General features: G+C 39.5%; 1 protein-coding gene across 5 annotated transcripts in view; it reads left to right on the forward strand.

Annotated features, from left to right (window-relative positions):
• Positions 1-27,480, forward strand: part of LOC113889636 (guanylate-binding protein 2-like) — an 83,318-nt gene that overhangs the window by 51,320 nt on the left and 4,518 nt on the right. For 3 of the 5 annotated variants that reach the window (XM_027536603.1, XM_027536604.1, XM_027536607.1), the window contains 9 exons: positions 4,650-4,845; positions 8,466-8,593; positions 18,075-18,184; positions 18,389-18,585; positions 20,172-20,417; positions 21,474-21,754; positions 23,807-24,019; positions 25,558-25,660; positions 25,993-26,186. In XM_027536603.1, the coding sequence (XP_027392404.1) occupies positions 4,650-4,845; positions 8,466-8,593; positions 18,075-18,184; positions 18,389-18,585; positions 20,172-20,417; positions 21,474-21,754; positions 23,807-24,019; positions 25,558-25,660; positions 25,993-26,186 (1,668 nt within the window). The remainder of the gene's footprint in view (positions 1-4,649; positions 4,846-8,465; positions 8,594-18,074; positions 18,185-18,388; positions 18,586-20,171; positions 20,418-21,473; positions 21,755-23,806; positions 24,020-25,557; positions 25,661-25,992; positions 26,187-27,480) is intronic. The other 2 variants (XM_027536605.1, XM_027536606.1) reach the window with 2 other exon arrangements.

A 27,480-nucleotide genomic window follows, 5' to 3' on the forward strand; every position in this document is an offset into this window, starting at 1 on the left:
AAGGGAGAAAGGAAAAGATAAACCCAACTGAATGCAGAGTTTCAGAGAATAACAAGGAGAAATGAAAAGGCCTTCTTAAGTGAACAATGCAAAGAAATAGAGGAAAACAATAGAATGGTAAAGACTAGAGATGTCTTCAAGAAAATTGGAGATATTGAGAGAACCATTTCATGCAAACATGGGCACAATTAAGGATAGAAGCAGTAAGGATGTAAGAGAAGCAGAAGAGATTAAGAAGAGGTGGCAAGAATACACAGAAAACCTACACACAAAAAAACTTAATGTGCTAGATAACCACAGTGGAGTGATCACTCGCCTAGAGTCAGATATCCTGGAGTGTGAAGTCAAGTGGGCCTTAGGAAGCATTACTATGAACAAAGCTAGTGGAGGTGATAGAATTCCAGCTGAGCCATTTCAAATCCTAAAGGGTGGTGCTATTAAAGTGCTGCACTCAATATATCAGCAAATTTGGAAACCCAGCAGTGGCCCCAGGACTGGAAAAGGTCAGTTTTCATTCCATTCCAAAAGAAGGGCAATGCCAAAGAATGCTCAAACTACTGTCCAGTCTCTCTCATTTCACATGCTAGCAAGGTAATGCTCAAAATCCTTCAAGCTTGGCTTCAGCTATATATGAAATAAGAACTTCCAGATGTACAACCTGGATTTAGAAAAGGGAGAGGAACCAGGGATCAAATTGCCAACATCTGTTGGATCATAGAAAAAGCAAGGCAATTCCAAAACAAAACAAAAAAATCTACTTCTGCTTCATTGACTATGCTAAAGCCTTTGACTATGTGGATCATAAAAAACTGTGGAGAATTCTTCAAGAGACATGAATATCTGACCACCTTAAATGCCTCCTGAGAAACATGTATGCAAGTCAAGAAACAACAATTAGAACTGGACATGGAACAATGGACTGGTTCAACACTGGGAAAGGATGATGACAAGGCTTTATATTGACACCCTGCTTATTTATTCATAATGTATATGCAGAGTACATCATGCAAAATGCTGGTTTGGATGAATCACAAGCTGGAATCAAGATTGCCAGAAGAAATATCAACAGCCTCAGATATGCAGATGATACCACTCTAATGGCAAAAATTGAAGAGGAACTAAAGAGTCTCTTCATAAGGATGAAAGAGGAGAGTGAAAAAGCTGACTTAAAACTCAACATTCAGAAAACTAAGACCATGGCATCCAGTCGAAGCAGTGACAGATTTTATTTTCATGGGCTCTAAAATGATTGCAGATAGTGACTGCAGTCATGAAATTAATAAACCCACACACCTATGGACACCTTATCTTTGACAAAGGAGGCAAGAATATACAGTGGAGAAAAGACAATCTCTTTAACAAGTGGTGCTGAGAAAACTGGTCAACCACTTGTAAAAGAATGAAACTAGAACACTTTCTAACACCATACACAAAAATAAACTCAAAATGGATTAAAGATCTAAACATAAGACCAGAAACTATAAAAATCTTAGAGGAGAACATAGGCAAAACACTCTCTGACATACATCATAGCAGGATCTTCTATGACCCACCTCCCAGAATATTGGAAATAAAAGCAAAAATAAACAAATGGGATCTAATTAAAATTAAAAGCTTCTTTGCAACAAACAAAGAAACTATAAGCAAGGTTAAAAGACAGCCTTCAGAATGGGAGAAAATAATAGCAAATGAAGCAACTGACAAACAACTAATCTCAAAAATATACAGACAACTCCTGCAGCTCAATTCCAGAAAAATAAACGACCCAGTCAAAAAATGGGCCAAAGAACTAAATAGACATTTCTCCAAAGAAGACATACAGATGGCTAACAAACACATGAAAAGATGCTGAACATCACTCATTATCAGAGAAATGCAAATCAAAACCACAATGAGGTACCATTTCACACCAGTCAGAATGGCTGCTATCCAAATGTCTACAAGCAATAAATGCTGGAGAGGGTGTGGAGAAAAGGGAACCCTCTTACACTGTTGGTGGGAATGCAAACTAGTACAGCCACTATGGAGAACAGTGTGGAGATACCTTAAAAAACTGGAAATAGAACTGCCATATGACCTAGCAACCCCACTGCTAGGCATACACACTGAGGAAACCAGAATTGAAAGAGACATGTGTACCCCAATGTTCATCGCAGTACTGTTTATAATAGCCAGGCCATGGAAGCAACCTAGATGTCCATCAGCAGATTAATGGATAAGAAAGCTGTGGTATATATACACAATGCAGTATTACTCAGCCATTAAAAAGAATACATTTGAATCAGTTCTAATGAGGTGGATGAAACTGGAGCCTATTATACAGAGTGAAGTAAGCCAGAAAGAAAAACACCAATACAGTATACTAACACATATATATGGAATTTAGAAAGATGGTAACGACAACCCTGTAAGCGAGACAGCAAAAGAGACACAGATGTATACAACAGTCTTTTGGACTCTGAGGGAGAGGGAGGGGCGGATGATTTGGGAGAATGGCATTAAAACATATATAATAACATATAAGAAATGAATCGCCAGTCCAGGTTCGATGCAGGATACAGGAAGCTTGGGGCTGGTGCACTGGGATGACCCGGAGGGATGGTAAAGGGAGGGAGGTGGGAGGGGGGTTCGGGATGGGGAACACATGTACATCCATGGCCGATGCATGTTGATGTATGGCAAAACCAATACACTATTGTAAAGTTAAAAAAAATTGAAACAAACAAACAAAAAAACACTTGCTCCTTGGAAAGAAAGCCATGACAACCTAGACAACACATTAAAAGGCAGAGAGGTTGCTTTGCCAACAAAGGTGTGTATAGTCAAAGCTATGGTTTATCCAGTAGTCATGTATGGATATGAGAGTTTGACCATAAAGAAGAATGAGTGCCAAAAAATTTATGCTTTCAAATTGTGGTGCTGGAGAAGACTCTTGAGAGTCCCTTGTACTGCAAGGAGATCAAACCAGTCAATCCTAAAGGAAATCAACCTGAATATTCATTGGAAGTACTGATGCTGAAGCTGAAGCTCCAATACTTTGGCCACCTGATGCAAAATGCCGCCTAGAAAGACCCTGATGCTCAGAAATATTGAGGGGAGGAGAAGGAATGATAGAGGATGAAATGGTTAGATAGCATCACTGACTCAATGGACGTGATTTTGAACAAACACCAGGTGACAGTGACTGACATGGAAGCCTAGCATGCTGTAGTTGGACACAACTTAGCAACTGAACAACAACGACCTTAATGACAGATTGATCTTTACTTTTCATGTCACAACTTTACAGAAGAGAAACTTGAGGCACAGAGAAATTAATCTTCCAAGTCATCACACAGTTCGTAAAGTATGGCAACATGTGGACATTGCTTAATATTGCCTTTGAGAAAATAAAGGGACAATCCAAGCTCTCTGACTGCTACTGCAGTCTGACTCTTGAGATCATGAAACACCCTACCATTGTAATGAAATTATTTAAAGTAGAAGCTAGCCCAGATGTGAGACTCTGACATATCTAGGCAGATCTGACAACACCCTGGTTTCTTGTTTCTCTTCTCTATCTGCTTAAGAAATGTCCTACAATTTCTGTTAATAAATTAATTCTTACACACACAACATTGTGTAGGTACCTTAAATTCTGTTGTGTTTTTTGAGAGAAAGCTGCATTCTTTATCTCAATTTCTTTCTCTCACAGTCCCTCCTCTTCCAGCCTGTTCCTGCTCCCACTGCTTCCCTGAATCTGTCTGTTCTCATCAAAGGATGAGGACACTGATCACCTTAATCCTTCCTTTATTGTCAAGATCTTCCCTAGATACTCTCTCCATAAATTCAACCCCAAGTGTTCCATAGGCTGTTGCTTGTTCATTTCCTTCTGATGCTTTACTACCATCTCATGTACATATAGGGCTTCCCAGGTGGCTCAGTGTTAAAGAATCTGCCTACCAATGCAGAAGACATGGGTTTGCTCCCTGGGTTGGGAAGATCTCTTGGAGTAGTAAAGGGCAATCCACTCCAGTATTCTTGCCTGGAAAATCCCAAGGACAGAGAAACCTAGCAAGCTACAGTCCATGGGGTGGTAAAGAGTTGGATATGGCTGAGCATGTACAAGCCTTACATATATATTTTTTGGTTTTACTTTCTATATTATTTGTTTCCTCCACTAGAATAGAGTACCATGAGGCAGAGGTTTCTATCCATTTTCTTCAGTTTGATACTGAGCCCCTAGAACCGTGTTCAGCACATGGTAGGTTCTCAGTGAATATTTGTACAATTAATGAGTGACCAAATCATTCTGACACTCCAGAAATCATCTCTGATCACTCCTCATCTCCTTCATGTCCCATCTGCCTCTACTTATCCCCAAATGTTAGTGTTTTCAAGGTTCCATCATCAATACTTTGTTTTCTCATTCTGTTCACTGTAGGGCTCATGCAGCCAAGGTTGTTTTAGAGTTCATTTAAAGATCAATAAGATAATTTCCATAATTTACCTGTACAAGCCTTGACCCAGGTTGGCTAAATACTTACCTTTTAGAAACATGCAAAGCATGGAGAATTGATATATAAGTTCCACAAACAGAAGGCTGATGTACACTGTGAGAGATGACTTCCAGATCTTATAGTCTACTGAGCTGTTCCTCTGGGTTACAGGTTCTCATGGCATCTGGATCTATCAAAATGGACCCCATCTATCTGGTGGAAAACCGGAAAAGTCAACTATCAGTAAATCCCAAAGCACTGAAGATTCTTCACCAGATATCTCAGCCTCTGGTGGTGGTGGCCATCACAGGGCTGTATCAGACAGGAAAGTCCTACTTGATGAACCGCCTGGCAGGACAGAACCACGGTGAGTATTGTTCAGGACCATTTGCTGGGAAGCAGTGATAATACAGGCTGCTGATCATCCTCCTCTAGTGCCCTGTTAAGGAAGAGCCTAACTCCCCCCACTGAAAACAAATTCTTAATTCTCACCACTGAATTTGTATCTCCAAACCTGTCTCTCCACAATGTTCCCTCTTTTATCCAGTAATGGAGAGTTCACAGGCCCATCAAAATATCCGCCTTATTTATCCCAATCCCATCTACTGCCATCTTCTCAAGGGTTCATCTTCAAAAATGACTCCTTTCCTTTCTCCTTCATCACTTTTGCCCTAAACGACAGGGTTATTTCAAATAGCACACAAAAGTTGTTCAAACGCTCTGTTTTTTAGAAGAGATGTAAAGAAATACAGGCAGATGAATTCCTAAAACTCCCATATCTCAATGAGGCTACCATCCACTTTTTTTGCTTCATTTAATTTCCTTATTTCCAAGCTTTGGTAAATTATATCCCTGTTTCTCTACTTAGTCTTTTCTATTACCTGAACTATAATACATATAGAACAGTGCATAAGACATATGTGTGTGTATATATATATATATATATATATATATATACACACACACACACACACAATAAAGGTGATAAACCTAAAGTGATCATCTGTGTAATCAGTACACAGATCGAGAAATGCTTTAACACCCAAAAGCCCAAATCATGCCCTCTCATACCTTCACTAAATCTCACCCATGTTTTGACTTTCATGGTGCATTCTTTCATTCTTCCTTTTTAAAAATGGCTTTGTATTAAACAAATGTTTCTGCATTTGTTAAGCACTGCTCAAACTTAATGGGGATCTTGCTTCTTCAGCTCAACAAGAAGTTTATGTGGGTCATCTAGTTTGTCATACACATCTATAATTCATGTATATTCACCACTGTAGAGTATGCTATTGACAGAGGATAGGAAATTTTATTTATTCACTCATTGATGATGAACACTGGTATTATTTGTAGCTCCAACTTTTATGGGTTCACTGTTGTGAATATTCCTGTATCTACATCCTGATGCACGTGTACACTAGCTACCCTTGTTTGATATACTCAGAAATGCCACTGCTGGGTCATGGAGTCCATATGTTTTCAGGCTTTCAAGATAATATTAAACAGTTTTTCAAGTTTCATGTGCAATTTATGTACATATTAGCAGTAACTGGAATTCTCCACATCATCATAAAAATTGGTAAGACTTTTTTATTTTATTTTTATTTTTATTTTTTTTAACAAGGTAGTGATATGGATTTTAATTAAACACAGAGAAATGACCAATTTGGTTTCACTTTCTCATCTATACAATAAGTTGGTTTTACTATTTTATCTTTAAAGACCTTTCTAGTTCACCAGTGGTGTCAGAATGAGGAAAATTTTGTAGACTTTTTTAGCTTTGGCTGATCTGGTGTTTGTACAGTTGAACATTACTTGCCTCACTACAAGTAAGTAGTACTTGTAGATAGACTTCTTCCCATCTTCCTCTTTCTTTTTGCTTACAGTCTCCCATTGGCCTCAAATTAAACATTTTATATTTGTCTTTCTTTTAAAGAATTCTTAACTAGCAGTCAGGGGAGAGCACTTTTTCTTTGCCAGGCTAAAATACTTAATAGGTCAATTTTTTGGGTGATTAAAGATTTGAGAACTCTAAGAAATGATATCAGCCAAGATGTTTGAACAGTCAAGGTGTTTCAACAATATTCCTTTTTATTTATTCAAGATAACATCAGGTAATAAGGAGGTGATTTCCATTACTAAGGAAATCCTTCATCTGGTTATGTTTTAAAGAACTTGAATTGTGGCACTGCTATCCCAATTAAATGACAAGAAGAACAACAAAAAAACAAACAAGCAAAACTGGTACCCAGTCAAAGTTTACTTGGAGAAGGCAATGGCACCCCACTCCAGTACTCTTGCCTGGAAAATCCCATGGATGGAGGAGCCTGGTAGGCTGTAGTCCATGGGGTTGCTAGGAGTCAGACACGACTGAACGACTTCCTTTTCACTTTTCACTTTCATGCATTGGAGAAGGAAATGGCAACCCACTCCAGTGTTCTTGCCTGGAGAATCCCAGGGGCGGGGGAGCCTGGTGGGCTTCCGTCTATGGGGTTGCACAGAGTCGGACACGACTGAAGCGACTTAGCAGCAGTAGCAGCAGCAAAGTTCACTAGCAGAAGCAGCTCACTACTGTCACCTTCTTACTATTCTTTGTCTCTCCTTTACCTCACATAACTGACTGTGACGAATTTCAGTTATACCCTGCCTTTCTCCCTGGGGGAACTGGGATGTCAGACTGCTCTGTATTAATCAGGAAGCAGTCAAATGCATCACGATGTAGAAGAGTACAGATCATCTCAGGTCTTATACCCACTAGAGCAGAATACACAGAACATGGCAATTGAATGGCCTAAGCCATGATCCCCGAGGCATTTCACCATATCCATTTCTATTCTCAGTTGAAGGGAGCATTGGCATCTGGCAGACAGTCAAAATCTTGGACTATAGATAAGACATATTTTGCTTTCTTACACATATGTGTGTTAGTTGCTCAGTCCTGTCAGACTCTGTGATCCATGGACTGTAGCCCATCAGATTCCTCTGTGCATGGAATTCTCCAAGTAGGCATACTGGAGTGGGTTGTCATTCCCTTCTCCAGGGGATCTTCCCAACCCAGGGATCTAACCCAGGTCTCCTGCATTGCAGGCAGATTCTTTACCGTCTGAACTAACAGGGAAGCCCATTATCTCACATAATCACTTCCTGTTGGTTTAAGCCTTAGAAAGAAGGGCAAACAATTCTCACTCATCTTTTCTAATCCCCTGCTATTTTATCCCCACCCAAGTCAATGAACAAAGATTTCATCATTTTTTGAAGAGAATAAAAATGAGGAAAATACAGGGAAAATGAGGAGGGAAAAAACAATTTAACAAAAGCTAATGTATTAGTTCAGAACCTGGAAGGACACAGATGATCCACTTAACAGGTAACCGTAAATGGAGTGACAATTACAAGGGCCCAAGCAGAGAAAAAGGAACCACTCCATTTTTCTGAAGGAAGCAGAAGCACTCAGAGGGTGGCAGAAACAATGGCCAGGGAGCCTTTATAATTCCTCTAGGGTGAAGAGGCAGTTAGTGGATTCCAGAATGTGACAGAGACCAGAACAACTGGATGGAGCTAAATGAAAGGAGATGCGACGAAGGCAGAGAAACAGAGGTACTAGGACACCATGGCTCACCAGGGTGGGAGCCAAGGGAACAGGCGCCTGACTTCTGCTCTCTTTCTGGTACCTCTCACTGTTGGGACTCTATCAGAAAGTGGAGGATATGGAACTGATAAAAATAGAAAGGTTAATAGAGTTCACATTAATTCTGGAATGTGACACAGTATGAGCCATTAATGTTATGAGGTGAATAGAGGACAAGAAATATTTCTTGGGAAGGTCCTGAGCATGTGTAAACATTGGAGCTGACAGTCCTTGCTGAAATAAAAACACATTTCCCCCAGCCACGCACTCACATTTCGACAATTTTACCCAAAGTAACCCATGGGCAGCCTGGACTATCTGCTCTTATTGTGCATTGCATTCTTCTTTCTGTGCAGGTTTCCGTCTGGGCTCCACAGTGAGGTCTGAAACCAAAGGCATCTGGATGTGGTGTGTGCCCCACCCGTCCAAGGAGAACCACACCCTGGTCCTTCTGGACACTGAGGGCCTGGGCAATGTGGAGAAGGTAAGGCAGAGAATCTTCTCTACTCTTTTTCCTCTTTCATTTTTATTTTTAAATTGTGAAAATATGATAACACATTTATAGGAGATCTGGAAAATACAGAAGAAAGCTACATATAGTACCACTACATATTATAAATAATTTTAAGTAGATAAGATTTTAGTTGGAGCTTCAATATTAAACACTTGAAAATTAATGGAAGGAATATTCAGAAAAGGTGAAGGATATAGTAGACCTGAAAAGCACTATGAACCAATTCAACATAACTAAGAGTTATACAATTTTCACAAAACAGTAGAATACAAATTCTATCCAAGTTCCCATAGATTATAAACTAGGAGACACTGGAACTTATCCAGGGATGTAAGATCAGGTGCAAAAGAGTCATGGTATAAAGGTATTGAACTCATAGAGTCTGTTCTTTTATCATTGTGGAATTATGTTGGAGACCAATATCAAAAGATATGTTAAAATAACTCACATACTTATAATTGCACTGTGACATTTAGCAAGATAGATATTTGACTTAGCCATTGAAATACTCAATAAACTTAGGAGACTGCAAAAAACACAGAGGGTGGTTGCAGAGCAGAAAGCATTTAAATGAGAATTTGGTATCAAAATGAGAAATTAATATCAAAGATACTTAAAAAATTCCATGGGTTTAGAAATTTAATGTCCACTTTTAAATGATGGATATATCCAAAAGGCCATAACAAGGAAAACTAGAAAATATTTGTAATAGAATAAAAATGAAAAGAGAATTTGCCAGAATTTGTTACATGCAGCTGAAGCTGCTCAAGGCAGTTAAATACTATGTGGAGTCCTGAATAAGGTATGAAAACAAGGGACACAAGCATAAAGTTTTGTGAAATTTGAACAAAATCTGAACTTTAGTTAATAATACTATATCACATGTTTAATTTCAATTTTTTTGTTTTACACCATAGTATTTCTTTATATTCTCAGAATTGGATTAGAAGTTTCAAGCCTCATTCAAAAAACTTATTTTTAAAAAACAACTAAGATAATAAACTTTTCTGGTGATTCAGACAGTAAAGAAGCTGCCTATAATGCAGGAGACCTGGGTTAAATCCCTGGATCCAAAAAATACCCTGGAGAAGGGAATGGCTACCCACTCCAGTATTCTGGCCTGGAGAATTCAATGGACAGAGGAGCCTGGCAGGCAGCGGGTAGCAAAGAGTTGGACATGACTGAGCAACTAAGCACACACAGACTTCTAGCAGATGCCAAAATCAGTTCAGTTCAGTTGAGTCGCTCAGTCGTGTCTCTTTGTGACCCAATGAATCACAGCACACCAGGCCTCCCTGTCCATCACCAACTCACAGAGTTCACCCAAACTCATGTGCATCGGGTCGATGATGCCATCCATCCATCTCATCCTCTGTTGTCCCCTTCTCCTCCTGCCCCCAATCCCTCCCAGCATCAGGGTCTTTTCCAGTGAGTCAACTCTTTGCATGAGGGGGCCAAAGTATTGGAGTTTCAGCTTTAACATCAGTCCTTCCAGTGAACACCGAGGACTGATCTCCTTCAGAATGGACTGGTTGGATCTCCTTGCAGTCCAAGGGACTCTCAAGAGTCTTCTCCAACACCACAGTTCAAAAGCATCAATTCTTTGGCGCTCAGCTTTCTTCACAGTTCAACTCTCACATCCATACATGACCATGGAAAAACCATAGCCTTGACTAGATGGGGCTTTGTTGGCAAAATAATATCTCTGCTTTTGAATATGCTATCTAGGTTGGTCATAACCTTTCTTCCAAGGAGTAAGCGTCTTTTAATTTCATGGCTGCAGTCACCATCTGTAGTGATTATGGAGCCAAAAAAATAAAGCCTGACACTGTTTCCACTGTTTCCCCATCTATTTCCCATGAAATGATGGGACCAGACGCCATGATCTTTGTTTTCTGAATGTTGAGCTTTAAGCCAACTTTTTCACTCTCCTTTTTGACTTTCATCAAGAGGCTTTTTAGTTCCTTTTCACTTTCTGCCATAATGGCGGTGTCATCTGCGTATCTGAGGTTATTGATATTTCTCCCGGCAATCTTGATTCCAGCTTGTGCTTCTTCCAGCCCAGCATTTCTCATGATGTACTCTGCATAGAAGTTAAATAAGCAGGGTGACAATATACAGCCTTGATGTACTCCTTTTCCTATTTGGAACCAGTCTGTTGTTCCATGTCCAGTTCTAACTGTTGCTTCCTGATGTGCATATAGGTTTCTCAAGAGACAGATCAGGTGGTCTGTTATTCCCATCTCTTTCAGAATTTTCCACAGTTTATTGTGATCCATACAGTCAAAGGCTTTGGCATAGTCAATAATGCAGAAATAGATGTTTTTCTGGAACTCTCTTGCTTTTTCCATGATCCAGCGGATGTTGGCAATTTGATCTCTGGTTCCTCTGCCTTTTCTAAAACCAACTTGAACATTCAAATTTCATGGTTCATGTATTGCTGAAGCCTGGCTTGGAAAATTTTGAGCATTACTTTACTAGCATGTGAGATGAGTGCAATTGTGTGGTAGTTTGAGCATGCTTTGGCATTGGTTTACTTTGGGATTGGAATGAAAACTGACCTTTTCCAGTCCTGTGGCCACTGCTGAGTTTTCCAAATTTGCTGGCATATTGAGTGCAGCACTTTCACAGCATCATCTTCCAGGATTTGAAATAGCTCAACTGAAATTCCATCACCTCCACTAGCTTTGTTTGTAGGAATGCTTTCTAAGGCCTACTTGACTTCACATTCCAGGATGTCTGGCTATAGGTGAGTGATCACACCATCGTGATTATCTGGCTTGTGAAGATCTTTTTTGTACAGTTCTCCTCTGTATTCTTGCCACCTCTTCTTAATATCTTCTGCTTCGGTTAGGTCTGTACCATTTCTGTCCTTTATCAAACCCATCTTTGCATGAAATGTTCCCTTGGTATCTCTAATTTTCTTGAAGAGATCTCTAGCCTTTCCCATTCTGTTATTTTCATCTATTTCTTTGTATTGATAGCTGAGGAAGGCTTTCTTATCTCTCCTTGCTATTCTTTAGAACTCTGCTATCAGATGCTTTTATCTTTCCTTTTCTCCTTTGCTTTTCACTTCTCTTCTCTTCACAGCTATTTGTAAGGCCTCCTCATACAGCCATTTTGCTTTTTTGCATTTCATTTCCATGGGGATGGTCTTGATCCCTGTCTCCTGTACAATGTCATGAACCTCTGTCCATTGTTCATCAGGCACTCTCTCTATCAGATCTAGTCCCTTCAATCTATTTCTCACTTCCACTAAATATACATAAGGGATTTGATTTAGGTCATACCTGAATGGTGTAGTGGTTTTCCCTACTTTCTTCCATTTAAGTCTGAATTTGGCCATAAGGTGTTCATGATCTAAGCCAGTCAGCTCCCGGTCTTGTTTTTGCTGACTGTATAGAGCTTCTCCATCTTTGACTGCAAAGAATATAATCAATCTGATTTTCGTGTTGACCATCTGGTAATGTCCATGTGTAGAGTCTTATCTTTGTTGTTGGAAGAGGGTGTTTGCTATGACCAGTGTGTTCTCTTGGCAAAACTCTATTAGCCTTCACCCTGCCTCATTCTGTACTCCATGGCCAAATTTGCCTGTTACTCCAGGTGTTTCTTGACTTCCTACTTTTGCATTCCAGGCACCTATAATGAAAAGGACATCTTTTTTGGGTGTTAGTTCTAAAAGGTCTTGGAGGTCTTCATAGAACCGTTCTACTTCAGGTTCTTCAGTGTTACTGGTTGGGTTGTAGGCTTGGATTACCGTGATATTGAATGGTTTGCCTTGGAAACGAAATGACATTCTGTCGTTTTTGAGATTGCATCCAAGTACTGCATTTTGAACTCTTTTGGTGACCATGATGGCTACTCCATTTCTTCTGAGGGATTCCTGCCCACAGTAGTAGATATAATGGTCATCGAAGTTAAATTCACCCATTCCAGTCCATTTTAGTTCGCTGATTCCTAGAATATTGACGTTCACTCTTGCCTTCTATTTGACCATTTCCAATTTGCCTTATTTCATGGACTTGACATTCCAGGTTCCTATGCAATATTGCTCTTTACAGCATCGTAACTTGCTTCCATCACCAGTAACATCCACAAGTGGGTGTTGTTTTTGCTTTGGCTCCAACCCTTCATTCTTTCTGGAGTTATTTCTCCACTGATCTCTGGTAGCATATTGGGCACCTACCGACCTGAGGAGTTCCTCTTTCAGTATCCTATCATTTTGCCTTTTCATACTGTTCATGGGGTTCTCAAGGCAAGAATACTGAAATGGTTTGCCATTCCCTTCTCCAGTGGACCAAATTCTGTCAGACCTCTACAGCATGACCGCTCATCTTGGGTGGCCCCACACAGCATGGCTTAGTTCAATTGAGTTAGACAAGGCTGTGGTTCATGTGATCAGATTGACTAGTTTTCTGTGATTGTGGTTTCAGTGTGTCTGCTCTCTAATGCCCTCTCACACCTACCATCTTACTTGGTTTCTCTTACCTTGGACTTGGGGTATCTGCTCATGGGTGCTCCAGCAAAGCACAGCTGCTGCTCCTTACCTTGGATGAGGGGTATCTCCTTACAGCCGCCTCTCCTGACCTTGAATGTGGAGTAGCTCCTCTCAGCCCTCCTGCGCCCACGCAGCCGCTGCTTCTTGGACGTGGGGTTGCTCCTGTCAGCTGCCTCCCCTGACCTCGGGCATGGGATAGCTCCTCTAGGCCGCTCCTGTGCCTTCACAGCCTGGCATTCTCGGTCACTGCCCCTGACCTTGGGCGTGGGATAGCTCCTCTCAGCCACACTTCTACGTGGTATGTTGCAGCTGGCATGCTTCTGCCAAAATACATGGAACTATATCAAAGTTTTGAGTGAATATAAAGTAGAAATATAGGACTCTATTTATAGTAAGCCAAACAAATGGAATCAAAATGTCATGATTTTTAGCCAGACAAAAATTTATAAGTTTTCTAAAATATATATATATATATATATATATATAATACACATTATGTATTATATATATATACACATATATATACAAAAGTTTTTCTGCTGTTCTTGATAAGGACTTTAGAAAAAACATAAAAAAAAGAGACAGAAAAATTGGAAAGCATAAACTAAACCAAATGGGAGCACTGAATATGAAATAGAAAAGGTGAAACTAGAGAAAAGTAAAATATCATCATATAGTCCAGTTGTTATTAAATATGACTGTTCATTAGAAACACATCTAAAGCTTTGGAAAAAAAAAAAAAGCAATACCTGGGCATTTGTATTTTTCAAAAAATTACAAGGTAATTCTGATATGCATCTGGATTTTAATAAGTGATTACAGGTTTTCTATTAAATGGTAATTGCACTGATATAGAATTATGTTATTTTTTGTTGTTGTTGGAGAAGACAATGGCACCCCACTCCAGTACTCTTGACTGGAAAATCCCATGGATGGAAGAGCTTGGTAGGCTGTAGTCCATGGGGTCGCTAAGAATCGGATAGGACCGAAAGACTTCACTTTCACTTTTCACTTTCATGCATTGGAGAAGGAAATGGCAACCCCCTCCAGTGTTCTTGTCTGGAGAATCCCGGGGATGGGGGAGCTTGGTGGGCTGCCGTCTATGGGGTCGCACATAGCTGGACACGACTGAATCGACTTGGCAGCAGCAGCATGATACAATAGTATTAAGGGAATAATAGTTACATAATCACAATAATAAAAGATGTGTATCAGTTTTCACAATCAATAACCAGACAAAAAATAAAAGGTAATTACAATTGCAAGCCATAATAAAACATGATTAACCTAACAGTATAAAATAATTACATACAATTTGGGGGGCTAAGTAGAGTGATGTGGTAAGTGGAAGTGGGTACATGCACATGTTTTCATCAGCCCAGCCAGTTTATGCCTTTTCGTTGGTGCATTTAATCCATTTACATTTAAAGTAATTATTGATATATATAATTCTGTTGCCATTTTCTTAATTGTATTCGGTTTATTTTTGTAGATCCTTTTCTTCTCTTGTGTTTCCTGCCTAGAGAAGTCCCTTTAATATTTGTAAAGCTGGATTGTGCCCATCTTTGCAAGAAATTTTCCCTTGGTTTCTCTAATTTTCTTGAAGAAACCTCTAGTCTTTCCTACTCTATTGTTTTCCTCTATTTCTTTGAATTGTTCACTTAAGAAGCCTTTCCTTCATGTTGAGGTTTGACAGAAAACAACAAAATTCTGTAAAGCAATTATCTTTCAATTAAAAAAATACATAAAAGAAAAGAAACCTTTCTTATCCTTCCTTGCTATTCTTTGGAACTCTGCATTCAGATCGGTATATATTTCCTTTTCTCCTTTGCCTTTCAATTAAGTGAACAATACAAAGAAATAGAGGAAAGCAATAGAATGGGAAAGACTAGAGATCTCTTCTAGAAAATTAGAGACACCAGAGAACATTTCATGCACTGATGGGCACAATAAAGGACAGAAACAGTATGGACATAACAGAAGCAGAAGAGATTAAGAAGAGGAGGCAAGAATACACAGAAGAAATACACAAAAAAGGTCTTAATGACCCAGACAACCACGATGGTGTGGTCGCTCACCTAGAGCCAGACATCCTGGAGTGTGAAGTGAAGTGGACTTTAGGAAACATTACTACAAACAAAGCTAATGGAGGTGATGGAACTCCAGCTGAGCTATTTCAAAAATAAAAGATGATGCTATTAAAGTGCTGCACTCAGTATATCAGCAAATTTGGCTGAGCTATTTCAAAAATAAAAGATGATGCTAATAAAGTGCTGCACTCAATATATCAGCAAATTTGGCAGATTCAACAGTGGCCACAGGGCTGGAAAAGGTCAGTTTTCATTACAGTCCCAAAGAAGGGCACTGCCAAAGAATGTTCAAACTACCACACAATGTCACTCATTTCACATGCTAGCAAGGTAATGCTCAAAATCCTTCAAGCTACGCTTCAACAGTGCATGAACTGTGAACTTCCAGATGTACAAGCTTGATTTAGAAAAGGCAGAGGAACCAAGGATCAAATGTTAACAACTGCTGTATCATAGAAAAAGCAAGGGAATTCCAGAAAAGCATCTACTTTTGTTTCATTGGCTAAGCTAAAGCCTTTGACTGTGTGGATCACAACAAACAGTGGAAATATCTTCAAGAGATGGGAGTATCAGATCACCTTACTTGCCTCCTGAGAAACCTGTATGCAGGACAAGAAGCAACAATTAGTACTGGACGTGGAACAATGGACTGGTTCAACTTGGAAGAAGTACGTCAAGGCTGCATATTGTCACCCTGCTTATTTAACTTATATGCAGAGTACATCATGAGAAATGCCAGGCTGGATGAAGCACAAGGTGGAATCAAGATTGTCAGGAGAAATATCAATAACCTCAGATATGCTGATGACGCCACCCTTATGCCACGGCAGAAAGCAAAGAGAAACTAAACAGCCTCTTGATGAAAGTGAAAGAGGAGAGTGAAAATGCTGGCTTGAAACTCAACATTCAAAAAATGAATATCATGGCATCCAGTCCCATCACTTCATGGCAAATAGATGGAGAAACAATAGAAACAGTGACAGCTTTTATTTTCTTGGGCTTCAAAATCACTGCAGATGGTAATTTCAGCCATGAAGTTAATAGGTGTTTGTTCCTTGGAAGTAAATCTGTGACAAACCTAGACAGTGTATTAAAGAACACAGACATCACTCTGCCGACAAAGGTCCATCTAGTAAAAGCTATAGTTTTTCCAGTAGTCATGTATGGATGTGAGAGTTGGACCATAAAGAAGGCTGAGCACCGAAGAACCGATGCTATTGACCTGTGGTGCTGGAGAAGACTCTTGAGAGTCCCTTGGATAGCAAGCAGATCCCATCAGTCAATCCTAAAGGAAATCAACCCTGAATATTCTTTGGAAGGAATAATGTTCAAGCTGAAGCTTGAAAACTTTGGCTTCCTGATGCAAAAACCTGACTCATTGCAAAAGACCCTGATGCAGGGGAGGATTGAAGGAAGGAGGAGAAGGGGGTGACAGAAGATGAGATGGTTGGAGGGCATCACCGATTCAATGGAGATGAATTTGAGAAAACTCTGGGAGACAGTGAAGGATAGGGAATTCTGGCATACTGCAGTCCATGGGATTTGCAGAGTTGGACACTACTGGGCAACTGTTGCTGTTGCTGAACAACAAACAAAGCTGGATTGGTGGTGCTGAATTCTCTTAATTTTTGGCTTGTCAGGAAAGCATTTGATTTCTCCATCATATCTTAACAAGAGTCTTGCTGGATAGCATATTCTTGTTTGTTGGTTCTCACCTTTCACCACTTGGAATATATTGTGTCTGTGCAGCAGAACTCCTTGCTGCCCCACTGTGTGTCATGTATCTCTGTAGTATGCATGTGAACTCAGTCACTAAGTCGTGTCCAACTCTTTGCAACGCCATGGACTGTAGCCTGCCAGGCTCCTCTGTTCATGGGATTTTCCAGGTAAGAATACTTGAGAGGGTTGCCATTTCCTTCTCCAGGGGGTGTTCTTGACTCATGTCCCCTGCAATGGCATGCAGGGAGCCTATTTCTGTAGTATATATATATATATATATATATATATGTATATACACATATAAAATCAATTCCAAAGTCACTCATGACCTTCCGAATCTCATTTTTAGCCTCAACATCTACTACTACATGGGTAAAACTACTTCAGTCAAATAAAATAACCTTGTAATTTCTCTGTATGACCACACTTTCTGGCAATTGTGATCAGCTTCTGTGAGCCCTTCTACCTGCAGAGTCCCTATAACTCCACAAATCCACATTCTGTCAAGTTTTGAAAGCCCAGTTCCTTTCAACCTGATGCCATCATTTCACTATCAGACATAATTAATTCTGGCTCTGAATGCACAGAGCATTTTTTTCTGTCTTTTGGGAGTTGCCACTTTGTCTATTACAGTACAATATTTGGTTCCATACCAGGCTGTTTATCATTGTGGATAGATTTGTATGTTCCCATGTATATCTGTCCCTCAAGAAAGCCATCTCTCTAGGGTGGGCATTATCATGTGGAACTTTATATCCTAGTAAACAAATAAGTATCTTGTGTTATTTAGATAAATAGTTAGCAGTTGATGAATTTAATTAAATAGTATCTCTGTCTCTAATATACATTGTGATCTAGAAAAACTTGCAAAGCAAATACTGTCCACTTACTATTTTACAACTTCTATGTTCCAGGCACTGTATTAAACATTTTAATCACATATAAGATGTCATTGACTTCTGTAAATAGCTAATCACACTGAAGTACTTGAAGGGGAAAATATCAATACCAAAAAGTTTGAATTTATCATTGTCTTGAAAATTTATTTACCTTACAACTGAGTTACAGTACAGCTGTTATAGTGAATGAACACCTGAATGAGAGCATGAAGAGTAGTGTCCTCACTCTCTAACATACTTTCTAGGAGGACTCCAAGAATGACTTGTGGATCTTTGCCCTGGCTGTGCTCCTGAGTAGCACCTTAATCTACAACAGCATGAACAGCATCAACGATCAGGCCTTGCAGCAGCTGCAGTATCCTTTCAGGAATTGAACCACCATGTTTCATTGAGTTTATGGGAATAGCAACTGACACTGTTTTTTCTTGCCCATGACTTCATTCTTATGGTTGATGAAGATGGAAAATGGGGCAAAAGGGAATGATGATAGAACTTGTTTTGAGGTGAGATCTGGAAACTGTGTTGGAGAGTACTTCTTTTTCCTTAGCTAAGATCCCAGCTATGTGACTGAATTAACAGAGCTTATCAGAAGCAAATCATCTCCCAGCTCTGACAAAGTAGAGGATTCAGCCCGATTTGTGAGTTTCTTTCCAGACTTTATATGGACTGTGCGGGATTTCATGCTGGAGCTGAAGTTAGACGGGAGCTCCATCACTGAAGATGAGTACCTGGAGAATGCCTTGAAGTTGATTCCAGGTATCAAAGCAAGGCCAGGGTGGTAGGAAGCTCAGTAGGAGGTGAGGTCAACAGAGCCCCTGATGTCAGAACTTGATTTGAAGTTGGATTTGAAGCCAAGCTAATGGTACTTGGTGAATGACTGGGAGGTGGCTTCAGTCATTATTACTGGGAAAACCCCAGCAACCAGAACTTAAGCTTACAGAGAAAATTTAGAATCCCATATTCTACCGAATGACTTTAGAAAAAGTAATACCATGAAAAAGAAAGGCTCATACACTGTGTTTCATACAGTTTAAGTGTTTCTCCTCTTCTATTTGAGAAATATAACCCATCAAATTGAAATTAGTACATACAGAATCATAAGGTAAGCAAAATAATTAATTTTTAAACACATTTCACACAGTTTATTTTACTATCTTATATAGATACATTCTTCACAGACAAACTGTTTATACCTTAATTAGTTCCAAAGAAAAGCATTGCTATGTCCTTTCACTGAGACTGTGAAAGGTCTTCAAATGCTTTCGCCTAATCTCACACTCTTTATTCTAGAGCTTTACATAGTATGTCATATTATATAACAAATTAGTTATAACAGATTATAATTAACAGAGAGAATAATGAGTGATACTTAGAAGAAATATTGATTTTGTTTAATCATTTATTTACTCTTTCAATAAATATTTATGGAACTGCAGGTATATGCCCAGAATCTCTCTGGATGCTACTGTCACTTCCAACAGAAAATGATGCAAAAGACTGATGAGGTGTCCTAGTTTCATTTAGGCCAATCTTACCATGAGATTGTGTATGCTAAAATAATCGCAAAACATATTTATAGGATGTGCATTTTTTTACTCTGATTTTGTAAAACTTTAGTGCCTTGTGTATCATTTGTCTCTAGCGTGGTTTCTTTCCCCAAAATACTCTGAATATCCTTATTTCTATGATTTCTTTACTTTTGAGCCCACATTTCATATCTGAAATGGAGACTGTAAGATCAGAAAAGTATTTCTGACAATTATATGTATTAGTTTATCTTTAAAGAAAGTGAAAGAAAGTGAAGTTGCTCAGTCGTGTCCGACTCTTTGCCACCCCATGAACTGTAGCTGACCAGGCTTCTCCATCCATGGGATTTTCTAGGCAAGAATACAGGAGTGGGTTGCCATTTCCCTCTCCAGGAGATCTTCCTAACCCAGGGGTTGAACTCAGGTCTCCTGCATTGTAAGCAGATGTTTTACCGTCTGAGCCACGAAGAAAGTTCATTGGCAGGTCTGTATAAATCCCCGACAGGGTTTCCACCATAAGCTGTATGAGGTCTTCATTTAATAAATAATTAATCCATGGCATACTATACAATGGCTGAGGAAAACAACTACAGGTTTCTTCAGTTGGGATGGATGCTTCTTCTTCCTCCCCAGGAGTACTTTCTTCACTCTTGGCTCAGTACAAAAACAGAGTTTCCATGGTAGAGTACCATAAGACTGAAAAAGATTTACAGGCACAGGAATTAGAGTGATACAAAAATCCCTGGAAATGAAAGTCCTCAGCCCCCTTACCTGAAGTCTTTCGCTTCTGTGATTGCTGTTTTTCCACTTTTGCAGATAAAGGTCCCCAAATTCAAAATTTAAACTTGCCCAGAGAGTGTATCAGGAAGTTTTTTCCCAAACGGAAGTGTTTCGTCTTTGACCGCCCTGCGAGCAACAAAAAGCAATTACTCCATCTTGAGGAAATGCCAGATAATCAACTGGATGAGGATTTCCAGAAGCAATCAAAAGATTTCTGTTCATATATCTATACCCATGCAAAGACCAAGACCTTAAAAGAAGGAATCACTGTCACCGGGAAAAGTGAGCCTCCTTTGCTAGAGCATGTCTCTCTGTGATTCAGTGTGGGTGAGGAATGTGTGGTGGAGTTGAAGTTGTGAATATCCTCTAGGATTGCCAATAATTGTGCTTTCTTTTTTCCAGTAATTGTGTCTTCTCTATATAATTTGGAAAAACATATTTATGCCCCACATAGAAGTGCATGTTACTTGGTTAAAATTTCCCTACATGAGGGTTTTTTTAAGACTATCATATCTCATGAAACTGTAGGGCTGGCCAAAATGTTCTTTCAGGTTTTCAGTAAGATGTTATGGGAAAACCCAAACGAACTTTTTGGCTATCCCAATATTACATTGAAGGTATGTTAAGGATACAAATATTCATTATGATGAGCCATCTGGTGGATAAGTATTTCTAGTGTGAATTCACATGAATCAGAAAATAAGTCGTACACCACGAATCCATGTAAACTCATTGAAAGACTGAGAAACAAATGTAAATACAGTCTTATAAACAGAGCTGGCTTCATGCACAGGCTACCTGAGCAGTCTCACAATGCCCTGTGCTGAGATGTGCCCTGTATGTTTTAATGTTTTTGTAACTGTCTGGAAATTCTTGATGACATTTTTACATGGGGCACTGCATTTTCATTTGGAAATAGTACCCACAAAATACACAATTTATTTACATATGTAAGTTCTCTGTATTTTCCTACAATGGGGAAAGTGTTCCAGGAGAACTTTGAACATATTGTTGAGGTCATTCAGTTAATATTGTATTGTGATGAACTGAGAACCATAAAAGAGAGTGAATAGGGGACACTGGTTATTATAAGAAAATTATAGAAGAAAAAGGAGAAGGATATGAAGATGAGGAGAAGAAAGAGAAGAAAAGAAAATTTCAAGCTGAATAAAATTTTAGTGATTTTTAGGATGCTAATCTAAGGTTCATAAAATGAATGAAAACATTCTATTTTCAAAATATTAAATTGGTCAAAAAGTTTGTTTGGATTTTTCTGTAGCATCTTATGGGAAAATCTAAACCAACTTTTTGGATAACACAATGTAATATATTATTCAGGGCTGGGGCCTCTGGTGGAGGCCTATGTAAATGCCATCAACAGTGGATCAGTTCCTTGTCTGGAGAACGCAGTAACAACTCTGGCCCAGCTGGAGAACTCAGCAGCTGTGCAGAAGGCAGCTGACCACTACAGTGAGCAGATGGCCCAGCGACTGAGCCTCCCCATAGATGCGCTCCAGGAGCTGCTGGAGGTGCATACAGCCTGTGAGAAGGAAGCCATTGCAGTCTTCATGGAGCACTCTTTCAAGGATGAAAATCAGGATTTCCAGAAGAAGCTTGCGGTAATGTGGCCTAAAATATATCCTTCCTGGTTCCTGTGGTTCTAGAAACATGCGTTGTTGTTGCTGTTGTTCAGTAGTATGTCAGTCATGCCCGACTCTCCGATCCCATGGACTGCAACACACCAGGCTCCTCTGTCCTCCGTTATGTCCTGGAATTTGCTCAAATTCATGTCCACTGAGTGGGGGATGCCATCCAACCATCTCATCCTCTGCAGAGGATGAGAAATGTTCTTAGGCTCCTTCTATTCACCTATGATTCATATGCTTCTCATTGTAAAAGGAGTTTTGATTCAGGTGAATGACAGGACTCTATAAGCTACTTTCCTTCTTTTTCCCTAAAAACTGGCCTCTTTATTTTCTACTGTAAACAACTTACCCTGTGCTTTGGTGCTTAAAACAACACACAATTATTAGCTCACACTTTTTCAGGTCACACGCCAGTGCAGGGTGTGTATGGGTGATGTGCTCAGAGTACAGCAAGCTGAAAACAAATCAAGGTTCAAATGGGTTTAGCGATACCACCAAGAATAGTCAGTAAACAACTTTTCTCAGGATAAGAAAAGAGTTTGATTTGAGCCAAACGAAGACTAGAGCCCAGAAGATACAGATTAAAGAAGAACTTGAATTCTGTTCTGTTGCATGACAAAATGCGGGGTGGGGGGAACCCTTACTATAGGCAAAACCCACAAAATTACCTGTATTATTTGTCAAGAATTAAGATTGTAGCTGGAAAGAAATGAGTGCTTGTTAAAGAAGGATTGTTTGGGGTCTGAAACTATTGCATTTTTACAATGATACACTTTGAGTTCCTAAGTGTGCAGCTCCCAGTTACTAGCAGACACTCTTTTGAGAATGGATGGTGGCATCCTTGAATTTGATACAGTTCAGAAGATTCAAGTTCTCAGGGATGCAGAAACATGTCTGAAACCACATCCACAATGGCCACCAAGCTCAATTTTTAATCCTGCCCAACAGTTACTCCATTGTGATTTTTAAATGCATTCTTTTTTAATGGTTAGAGCAGATGTACATGTTTGATAGGCCACAAAACAAGTTATTGTATTTAGCATAAAGTTTAATTTAAATCATGTATAAGCCAGAGTGTTCTCCCCATATGTAAATGTGTGAATATATCTTTCATCAGAACTCATATGGGCTCTGGGGAACCCCCCTTCATCTTCAAGCCAGCAATGGTGCATTGTATTCTGCTTTTTGCTAATCACTCCAGTTACCTCTTCTGCCACCAACTAGAGAAGACTGCATGGAAAGGGCTTGTGTGATTATGTAATGCTTGGGTAATCTCACTTTCTTAAAGTAGCCTGTGCCATAAGACATAATCTAAACACAGGATCAACATTCATCATGTTCATAGTCATGGGACCATGCAGTGTGAACACCAAGGGAGAGAATTCTTAGAGTTCATAATTCTACTTACCATTAGCACCATCACTAAAACCTTGTCTTTCAGTCTACCTTTGTATATCCTACAAGTTACAAAAATCTCTCAGAGGAAAACCAGCCCAACTGTAATTTATATTACAGGTATGAAATTTATATTACAGGTATGAAATTTCTGTTCCTATATTTTCACACAAACCCTCAATGAAACAAGAATTCAGAAAAAGTTCAAAACTTTGTTCAGTGTATACTTCACTCATTATGTTAGGCAGTTGATTTGCTATGTATATATTTTATCTAAAGCACCTAGTATGCATAAGAAAGCCTACTTCAAATCATAATTGAACTTGCTATTTTTCATTGTTGATGGATTTATCACTATTAATCCTATTACTGTTAAAGGAACAATGAAATTGACATCTGCCAACCCATCATTTCACAGATGCTAAGATGGAGACAAGAAAGTTAAGGGACTTCCTATAAGTCACACAGAGTTGGTCACACCTGGGACTAAAGCTAGTCTCCTGACTGTATCTATTATTCTGTGTCTCATATGCGCCAATGTTGTCCCATTGCTTCCTTCAAGAGGATCACAGTTGGATGTTTTCTTCTAACAGCTCCTTTCTATTGAATTTCTCCTTGTTTTTTCAACAGATCATGATCGATAAAAAGAAAGATGATTTCTTGTTGCAAAATGAGGAAGCATCTGTCAGATATTGTCAGACTGAGTTTAAAAAGCTTTCAGAGCCCTTAATGACGAGTATTTCAGAGGGAACTTTCTTGGTCCCTGGAGGACACCATTGCTACTTAGAAGCAAGGAACAAGTTTGAAGAGAACTATAAACTCATTCCCAGGAAAGGAGTTAAGGTGAGGAGTAAGGGGATTGGGAAAGAATAACTTTCCCAATAACAATCCAATAACTGATTGGAGACCAAGGGGTTTTGTTGGTTCTTTTGAAATTCTAAGACCATAGCACAACTTTTGTAGAGAAAGGAGAGCATGGCAACATCTTTACATTTTCAGCTTTTATATCTACGGTTTGTTAGCTGCTCTTCACCAAACCAGAAATATTTCTACCCAAAGACAGGACTTATTATCAAGGATCTAGATGAAAGAGAATATTCCTTTTATTCAAACAATGTACTAGGTTTTGCAAAACACTAATTCAAAAAGATACCCACATCCCAAAGTTCATAGCAGCATTATGGAAGATATGGAAGCAACCTAAATATCCATCAACAGATGAATGGATAAAGAAAATGTGGAGTGTGCATATATATGAATGCTACTTACTCAGTTATTAAAAAAATAAAAGGATGAAGTTTTGCCATTTGTGGCCACATGGATTGACTTATACTAAGAGAAATAAGTTAAACAGAAATAAGTTAAACAGGGAAAGACAAATACTGATGATATCACTTATTTGATATCCAAAGCTACAGCAAACTAGTAAACATAACAAAAGAAGAAGATTCACAGACATAGAGGACAAATTAGTGGTTACTAATGTGGAGTGGGGGTAATACAGGAGGGAGGATGTGAGGTACAAATGATTGGGTGTAAGATAGGCTACAAAGATGTATTGCAAAGTATAGGGAATATAGCCAATATTTTGTAGTAACTTTAAATGCGGTGTAACCTTTAAAAATTGTATAAAAATAAAATAACAAAATTTTAAAAAGAAATTTCCCTCAAATGGGCTTTCTGCAAAGAATAGGGAAAATTAAAGAAAAGCTGCTATTTCCAAGAAGTTTATGGTCTTACCTGAGAAGGACATGTAAATAGTCAATGGATATGGTGGGACAATGGTTATTATATACATTGATAGGGATGAGTGATAGTGATGGTGGTGGTGATGATGATGATGGCCGATGTATGTTAAGGACTCACTACATCAACTGTACCTTAGGTGATTTGGTTGGATTATCAATTTAGTCCTCAGAATAATATAAATTAGATACTGCTATCATCTTTATTATAAAGTTGAGAAATATGACATGGGGAGAATGCACTAAGTTGCCCAAGATCACACAACTGTCAAGTAGTAGTGCTTACAGGGCAGCTGTTTTGTTCTTGGAAGCCATTCAGAACTCAGAATAAAGCTTAAGAATGCTTCCTGGAAGAGGAGGTAAAGGCCACAAGTTGGAGTGTCAGTAAATGATATCCTAATAAAGAGTAGATGAGCATTAGAAGAAAAACAAGGTGCAGAGACTACAGTTGCAAGCAGTAGAGGATTGGTGTTTGTACAACTGCACAGAATTACAGGGTCTTTAACCACTGTGGGGCCCCAATAAGGATGAAGAACCTATAGGGTCCAAACTGTAGCTTTACTGAACAATAATTTCCATGGCAAGACACTGTGTCTTTGCTGCCTGTTGAGTCTTTGCTTCTTGTTGTTTTCTCAGGCAAACCAGGTCCTGCAGAGCTTCCTGCAGTCACAGGCAGAAGTAGAGGCAGCCATCCTGAAGGTAGACCAGGCCCTCACGGATGCAGACAAAGCCATGGCAGGTACAGGGAGGACTGAGCTCTCAGAGGGGTAGGTGGCTCCTGTGCTGCCCTTTGGCAGGTATGGGAGCAAACTCTTCCTGGAACCAGAGCTTCCTCTTCTTCTGTGGAACCTCTCTGCTACACATGGAAATAACCAGGGGAGTTTGGGTTTTATGTACATCCAATCAGGGCTTCTACCTCACATGCTGAAGCAGGCTGTCTGATGTGGTAGCAGGATGTGGTAGCAGAAACAGTCAGACTTCTTCCCATCAATTTAATGTCATTTTAGTCTTTGAGCTCCGGAAGGTATAGCTCAGCATAACTGTTATTTCTTTAAAACTTTTGTGAAACAGAGGAACGTACCAAGAGACAAGCAGCAGAGATGAAACAGGATCTGCTAACACAGGAACTGAATGATGAGAAGCAAAAAATGGAGGCCCAAGAGAGAAGCCACAAGGAAAATATAGCCCAAGTGAAAGAGAAGTTAGAGATGGAAAGAGAAAACCTTCTAAGAGAGCAGGAAGCAGTGCTGGCACACAAGCTGAAGGTAAGTCTAATTGGATGTAGGCAGTCTGACCACCTGACCTGCCTCTTGAGAAATCTGTATGCAGGTCAGGAAGCAACAGTTAGAACTGGACATGGAACAACAGACTGGTTCCAAATAGGAAAAGGAGTACGTCAAGGATGTATATTGTCACCCTACTTATTTAACTTATATGCAGAGTACATTATGAGAAATGCTGGGCTGGAAGAAGCACAAACTGGAATCAAGATTGCCGGGAGAAGTATCAACAACCTCAGATATGCAGATGACATCATCCTTATGGCAGAAAGTGAAGAAGAACCAAAGAGCCTATTAATGAAAGTGAAAGAGGAGAATGAAGAAGTTGGCTCAAAGCTCAATATTCAGAAAACTAAGATCATGGTATCTGGTCCCATCACTTCATGGCAAATAGATGGGGAAACAGTGGAAACAGTGGCTGACTTTATTTTTCTGGGCTCCAAAATCACTGCAGATGGTGATTGCAGCTATGAAATTAAAAGATGCTTACTCCTTGGAAGGAAAGTTATGACCAACATGGATAGCATATTCAAAAGCAGACACATTACGTTGCCAACAAAGGTCCTTCTAGTCAAGGCTATGGTTTTTCCAGTGGTTATGTGTGGATGTGACAGTTGGACTATAAAGAAAGCTGAGCACCAAAGAATTGATGCTTTTGAACTGTGGTGTTGGAGAAGATTCTTGAGAGTCCTTTGGACTGCAAGGAGAAGCAACCAGTCCATCCTAAAGGAAATCAGTCCTGGGTGTTCGTTGGAAGGACTTATATTGAAGCTGAAACTCCAATACTTTGGCCACCTGATGTGAAGAACTGACTTATTATAAAAGACCCTGTGGCTGGGAACGATTGCGGGCAGGAAAAGAAGGGGATGACAGAGGATGAGATAGTTGGATGGCATCACTGATTCAGTAGGCATGGGTTTGGGTGGACTCCGGGAGTTGGTGATGGACAGGGAGGCCTGGCGTGCTGTGGTTCATGGAGTCGCAAAGAGTCGGACATGATTGAGCGGCTGAACTGAACTGAACTGAGAGTCTGATGGACAAAATGCTAGTTTCTCAACAATAAAGGGACAGAATTTCAACCTTAAGTCAGATCCCAGAGAGAACTCCAAAGACATATGTTTCATGTAAACATCAAAGAGATGTGGATTGTGCTGAAGACTCACCTTTGTAAGACTCAGCACCTTCTGTAGTGTTAGGGTCTGGAAGGGAAAATAACATGGCCCAGGCTCCTGAACTGCTGTTTGTGGTGATTATAGTGTCATATTTGCCCCAACATGAA

Source organism: Bos indicus x Bos taurus, chromosome 3 (genome assembly GCF_003369695.1).
Source record: "Bos indicus x Bos taurus breed Angus x Brahman F1 hybrid chromosome 3, Bos_hybrid_MaternalHap_v2.0, whole genome shotgun sequence".
Lineage (NCBI taxonomy): Eukaryota > Metazoa > Chordata > Mammalia > Artiodactyla > Bovidae > Bos > Bos indicus x Bos taurus.